General features: G+C 47.8%; 2 protein-coding genes across 2 annotated transcripts; both read left to right on the top strand.

Moving 5' to 3' along the window:
- Positions 1–2,798: 2,798 nt before the first annotated feature.
- LOC108767474 (uncharacterized) lies at positions 2,799–3,260 on the top strand. Its single transcript, XM_018517384.1, has one exon. The coding sequence runs from the start codon at positions 2,799–2,801 to the stop codon at positions 3,258–3,260; it is 462 nt and encodes a 153-aa protein (XP_018372886.1).
- A 2,889-nt stretch (positions 3,261–6,149) lies between these two features.
- On the top strand, positions 6,150–6,775 carry LOC108767473 (uncharacterized). The gene is made up of 2 exons (XM_018517383.1): positions 6,150–6,357; positions 6,498–6,775. Exons 1-2 carry the CDS (start codon positions 6,150–6,152, stop codon positions 6,773–6,775), a joined length of 486 nt encoding a protein of 161 aa, XP_018372885.1.
- Positions 6,776–7,172: the final 397 nt, after the last annotated feature.

Genomic DNA, 7,172 nt, shown 5'->3' with positions numbered 1-7,172 from the left:
CAGTAAAAGATATTAAGAGTAGGGACAAGACCCCGTTTTCAATTCAACTGCGCAGATTTGCTTGTCCCTATGTATATCCTTAACTGTGATAAAACGTGCACTGAACTGGCACCGTCAAAATATCTCGTGCCATTTAGTGCGCACTGAGTGCGCACTGCGCGAGTGTCGTGCGATCAAATGAACACGTGACACTAGCCAAGTGCGCATTGGCACTGCCAATCGAACACGCTCTTGACACTGAGTGCAGCCAGTGCACTCCAATCGAAAACGCTATAAGATAGTGGTATTGTATATTGACAAGTGTTAAGATCTACAAAGATACGAATGATGGTAAATTTCAAATTTATTTATAAATGGATAGTACTGACCTAGAGTTGTGTACCAATTCCAAATGAGTATTAAATGTGCGCTGACTGAGGCAGCAATAGTAATAAATAACTTGATGAAAATTCCGAATCCTAAACTAGGAAGGTATTACGAACTGTTCTCACTATATGAGAGCGTAAAGAGCTTATAGGAATAAAATAGATTAGTTATAATTGGGTATAACCCTCAATAAGGATAAACATTATAGTACAGTCCGGAGGGGGCGCTGTGAAAACTGTTGGGGACTTCGAAGGCGCACGTAGGCTGCCCGAACGTGTAAAAACAGTGAAACAGATAAAACGTGGAGGTAACTACATCATGGTGGACTGTTACATCGGTTGTCATACACTGGTGTGCATAGCATAATATTGGTGGGGAGTTGCGCGGCCCACCGGAGGCCCTTATTCGAAGTACGAAGAACGCTGTTGGGGAGGGAGGTGTCTCTGTGGTGTGCCCTGTTGCTGTCCTCCTGTCCTTTTGTCCTGTTTTCCTCTTCTTGTTTGCACTGGGGGCACTGTTTGCATTGGACGCAAGAGGAAAGGATACCCATAAACGATGGGTAAAAATAAAAAGAAAGACAGAGGGAATAATTCTCCCAACACTAGTAGAAGCGGAAAGGAAGAAGAGTCGCCGAGTGCGACTATGGAGATTCAAACCCACTTGAAGTTAACCACTTCACCGTTTAGGAGAAGCAGCGGACCCACAAGAACACCGGTGGAAGAAACCCCAACAGGGCCTGCCTTACCGCAGACCATGTGGAATCAACAGACGGAAGGGGACGAGGAGGTGACACTGGATACTATCCCCGTGCTGGAAACGATGAGAACATTCAAAAAGATTAGCCCAGAATTAAGAGAGGCTTTTGTCCGTCTGGAAAAGGCGGCGATGAACATAGATCCCGCTCTGATAAGACGTATCAATGAAAAGATTGGTGAAATAGCCCATATGGCCACAGAAATTTCGGAAACTCCGATTAAGAATAGAACAAACATTATTAAACTTTTGGACAAGAATAATCCGAACACGGATAATAATCCGACGCAAGAAAGATCGGTTGATAGGGAGATGGAAGTGGAGCGATGTCCAGAGGAACAGGACTTGAAGGATTGGTCGGAAACCACGGATTCAAGAAGGGGTGTGAAACCGCCAACCCCTTTTAAAATGACAGCAGTTAAGAGAAATGGGAATGTTGCAAGAGGAGCGATACCTAGGACAAAGACCCTGGCTGAGGACGCCAGTAGCGGCCGAAGTATGAAGAGGAAGGAGGAAGGCAACGATCGTTATATCGAGTGACTTTGATAAAGAGTTTAGTATGCTGTCCCATAACCAAAAAAAGCTGGTCTTCGCAAACGTAGAAAGCATAGAGAAAAGAAATACCCCGAACATCGGAACCGAGATTCTGCCCTGGTTGAGCGAGGTGGATCAAGCAAGAGCGGCATCGAAAAACCTGCAAGGCAGTATGAAAGGTAAAATGAAAACAAGACTGCATATGAGTAAACTAGCAATGAAAATACTAGTCGACAGAGCAGCGGGAGATGAGACCTCACATTGGCGGGATGTAGCGTTGGAACAAGAAAAGGAGATAGAGAGTCTGAAAGGCGAGCTGGAGGAACTAAAGGCTCAAATTAAAGAAATCGATGCTAATAAAAACTCGCAGAACAATATGACGACTAAAAGAGTGAAACAGGACGTAGCAGATAAGATTAGGCTGCCCACAATCAGGGATGTATCCATCGTGGAAAAAAGATACAGAGTGGTTAGAGATAAAGAACTGCCTAGTATTGGAAGACAGGGTAGCGCACGGGAGGTGCGAGACCCACCGGGAGGTGCGATTGACAGAAGCGGAACCACTGGCAGGGAAACATACTCACACGTGGTGAGGAATACAAAAGCAAATAGGAATAAATATGAATATCACAGAAAGCTTAACAACACAGAGTCACATGAGATGTATGACGAGGAGGCCATAGGACAGAACAATAGGGAGAGCACTGGTGCGGCGGAGTATAGCGAGGGTCGCAGTTATAGAAGAAGAGAATATGGACCCTTTCCAGTGAGAGGGCCTGCGCCGAGGAGCTCAGGGGCTCTCCGACCAAGAGGTGCTAGGCCCCCCAAGGCAGCGGCAGTAACGATGCTATGTAGAGAGGGCATCACGTACGCGGAGGCCATGGCGATAGCAAAGGATAATATATCGTTGGAGGACCTTCAGCTCGAGAATATGCGAATACGCAGAGTGGCCACAGGAGGGCTGTTATTTGAGATATATGGGGAAGAACAAGTGAGTAAGGCCGACGCACTTGCGGATAGACTATGGGAGGTATTTATAAATGAGGACAAGAATGTAATGGTTAACAGACCAGTCGACCAAAAGGTCGGAAGTGATTATTAGTGGTTTGGATGACTCCGTGACACACACGGACATTGTTAGATTGATGGCATCCGTAAGTAGTAGCAGAGATAACATTAAGATTGGTGCAATCAGAATCACGAGGAATGGTCTAGAAGTGGTGTGGGCTGGCTGTCCCACCACAGTGGCCGCAAGATTGACAGTGGATAACAAAGTTAGAATCGGATGGACTTGGGCCAGAGTGGAGACATTCAGAAAACGACCACTGCAGTGCTTTAAATGCTTGGCAATCGGTCATGTTAGGCAGAGATGCCCCTCCGAGGTTGACAGGAGTGGTGCATGCTATAACTGCGGAAAGACAGACTACCGGGTCAACGAATGCAGGAACAGGACGCGCTGTCCGGTTTGTTGCGAAAGAGGCCTACCATATTCGCATAAAGTAGGAAGCGAACAGTGTAAACCGGTACAGCCGGTAAGGTTACCAGTCAGTGCGGTGCCAGGGATAATCCGTATGCTACATTGGGCGAATCCCGCAATAATTAGGTGAACCAATGGCGACATATAAAATTTGGCAGGCAAGCTTGAACCACACAAGGGAGGCTCAGGATATATTAATACATGAGATGAATGAAGAAAACGTGGGGATAGCTACTCTTTCGGTGCGCAACTATATGAGGTGCGGAGTCGAGACGAGGGGTGGTTCGGCTCCGCGGAGGGTGGCATCCAGTTGGACACGGCTCAATTGGACACGAGCCACTAACAGCGCTTGAGACTACAAAGCTCTTAAGCACCGGTCGCTGTGATTGGTGGTGTCCAATCGAATCGTGGTCAATCGGAATCACCCCCTCCGCGGACATTCCTTCCGGAGCTGCAATATATTGCTCCAGAGGAGATTTTGGCTGCAGCCTCATTAACAAAGGTTACGGATATGTAATTGCAAAATATAGAGGTATTAACATCTGTAGTGTATATTTTAGACCTAGCCTAAAAGGGGAAGAGTACTCGCGAGTATTATCATCATTAGAAACAGCACTGAGGCCCCTTAGGGGTGGCAAAGTTCTAATATTGGGAGACTTTAATGCACGATCTCCCATATGGGACGGGGTAATCCCGAGATCACAGCTCGATTGGACACCACCAATCGCAGCGACCGGTGCTTAAGAGCTTTGTAGTCTCAAGCGCTGTGAGTGGCTCGTGTCCAATTGAGCCGTGTCCAACTGGGTGCCACCCATGTGGGACCGGGGTCTTTCCAATATAAGAGGAGACCTCTTGATTGATTTCGCGGCATCGGCGGAGGTGATTGTTCTACTCAACAATGATCACACCGCCACGTATGTCGGCGTTGGCGGAAAATCGGTAGTGGATTCATAGGCGTCAACCGCCATGCTGCCGCAAGTCAGAGACTAGGCAGTCCTAGTGGACACCATAACATTCTCTGACTATAGAAGAATTGAGATGTCGATTGGGTCTCGCAGGCCAAGAGGGGCTGTCGATAACAGGAAGAGGAGATTTTTTCCAGGTTGGAGGATTGCCAGTGTAGATATGGATGTATTATTCAAGTCGAGATTTATATTTGGTACTTGGACCTTAACGGAAACAAGGAATGCGGACCCAGAAGGCATGGCCGGATGGTTGGAAAGGATCTATACAGCAGCCTCAGACATGGCAATGCCAAGGAGAGGAAAGATCCATTAACGCCCCATGTACTGGTGGTCGATAGAGCTAGCAGAACTAAGGAAAGAATGTATAAAAAAGAGAAGAATCTTCACACGTGCCAAAAAAAAGACGAAATAAGACACATATTAGTAGGGCGAAGCAACAACGGGTGGCATCCAAGTTGGACACGGCTCAATTGGATACGAGCCGCTCACAGCGCTTGAGACTACAAAGTTCCTAGGCATCGGTCGCTGTGATTGGTGGTGCCCAAGTCCAATCGAGCTGTGATCAATCGGGATCACCCCAGCAAGAATTAGAGCATGCAGTAAATATAAACGGCAAATCGCAATCGCCAAACAAAAGGCATGGAAGGAACTTAGAGATCATAAAGTTAGATATATGGCGACTTCCATACAAAATAGTGATGGAAAAGCTGAGGCCAGCGGCAGTGCCTCTTATCGAAGCGCTTGATGGAGGTTTTGTCTCCAAAATAATAGAAGAATCTTCCCGCCCGGCAGGGACAGGGATAGAGACCATGGCAAGAAGAATGGAACGTCACCATACCAGAGTTGGAGATAATTGCAAAAAGAATGGGTAGTCAAAAAAAGGCCCCTGAACCCGACGGTATATGGAGAAGTCTGATCAAGGGATCCCTAGATATCATGCGGATGATATGGCGAGATTGTTTCCAGGCCTGTCTGGAATCAGGGATATTCCCGAGCGTTTGGAAGACGGCGAAACTAACGCTATTAAGGAAGCCGGGTAAACCGGAGGAGTTGGTCTCGGCATATCGATCAATCTGTCTCCTGAACGAGGGAGGCAAATTCTTGGAAAGAATTCTGGCAAGTAGGATCTATAAGTTCCTAGAAGGGAGCAACGGCCTGTCTCCGAACCAATTCGGATTCAGGACCAGGAGGTCAACAGTGGATGCAATCTTGAGACTTCGCGAAATCTCAGATGAGGGCACCGGCTCGGGTGGAGTAGTTGCGGCTGTTAGCCTAGATATCCGTAATGCGTTTAACACGATCCCGTGGGAAATCATTATGAGAGCATTAGTGAATAATAAAGTGCCGGATTATTTGATAAACATGGTGTCAAGCTATCTGTATGATAGAAAAATAACCTATGTGGACAGCAATCAAAATCTGGTCAGTCGTGAAACTAACAGAGGGGTTCCTCAAGGCTCAGTTCTGGGACCCCTATTGTGGAATGTCGCGTTCGATGACATATTGAAGACTGAACTCCCGGATCGTTGCTATGCAATAGCGTACGCGGATGACACACTGGTAGTGACTGCCAGAGAATGCGTGAACGAGGCAGTGGCTTGTGTGGAACTAGCAGTGGCTATGATTGCTAGGGAAATTAATCGTATCGGTATTGAACTAGCTGCGAACAAAACCGAGGCGATGGTCTTCGTTCCTAGAAGAGTGCCCCGTCCATTACCTGTCATGACGGTACAGGGAGAACTAATTAAAGTCAAGGACTCCATGAAATACGTAGGGCTACACCTGGATAGTAAGTGGTCGTTTATAGCACACTTCGACAAACTAGCTAACAGATTGGACGCGGTTACCCATGCACTAAGTAGATTAATGCCGAGTCTTCGTGGTGCCAGGGAGGACAAGAGAAAGCTATATGCGGGGGTTCTATACTCAATGATATTATACGGGGCCCCTGTCTGGGCGGACGACGCGGCACATAGCAGGAGAATCCTGATGATTTTACATAGGGTCCAAGGCAAAATTGCTAGTAGCTACGGGTCATAAGTGCGTATAGAACTATGGCTTTCGAGGCAGCGGTCATGCTGGCAGGAATCGTCCCTGTAGAGTTAATGGCGAAAAAATACAAGAACTTATACCTTCGGAAAAAGGAGCTGAGAGAGCGCGGAGTGGAGATCACAGGCAAAATCAGTACAATCCTCAGGCTACAAGCAAGCGAGAACGCAATGGCAACTTGGAAGATGCGAGCGATGAGAGCAGGAGGCTTCGGTAAGATGACCAGAGAGGCCGTGGCGCCATGCCTGGAGGCACACGTAGACACGGCTACGTCAATTTTCATATGACGCAGATGCTGACAAGATATGGTTGCTACAGTGACTTCCTATATAGGATTAAAAAAACTTTAACAGCGAGGTGTGCTCATTGCTCGGATGGATGGGATAGTGCAAGACACACGTTGATGTTCTGCCCGGCGTGGGAAGCAGAAAGAGAGGTGCTCCGCGGGGTTATAGGCCAAGATTTAGAGCCGCCGATAATAGTGCGTAAGATATTGGAGAATGGCGATAACTGGACAGCGTTTTCGAGATTTAGCGTAAGCCTAATGACTGCGAAAGAAGAGGCGGAGAGGGCCCGGCAGGCGGCGGAACGGGCCCCACCTCTCCCTCTTAAGGATATGGATGCGAATTAGCCCGCAACCGTGTCCCAAACTGACAGTAAGAAAGATCCGGATACAGCGAGTAGATCCGTGCGACACTGGGAGTACCGAGTCGTTCCGTTGCGACTCGAGAAGACACTGCGAGCCTATGTTGGTCAGCAATAAGGAGAGATATCGCGCAAGAGTAGAGGGCAAATAGCCCACCAGAGCCGCCAGATGCCTGAAGTTGATGCTACGGCAGTTTCGGGCACCTGGCATATGGCTCACAGCGGTAGCTCAGGACAGGGGGAGTTTTTAGTTGGTAGGCGGACCCGGCGTAACATTGGGCAAATAATGACATTGGATCTCGGCGAGTAGCCACATGGAGGTGTGAAAACAGGGCCTGTCCTTATGGAATTGGTCCCTGTCAGTAACCCTTGGGAGAAAGTCG

The sequence above is a fragment of the Trachymyrmex cornetzi genome, unplaced genomic scaffold (genome assembly GCF_001594075.2).
Source record: "Trachymyrmex cornetzi isolate Tcor2-1 unplaced genomic scaffold, Tcor1.1 scaffold681, whole genome shotgun sequence".
NCBI lineage: Eukaryota > Metazoa > Arthropoda > Insecta > Hymenoptera > Formicidae > Trachymyrmex > Trachymyrmex cornetzi.
Note: the sequence above shows the minus strand (reverse complement) of the source record. Positions and strands in the feature narration are given on the sequence as shown.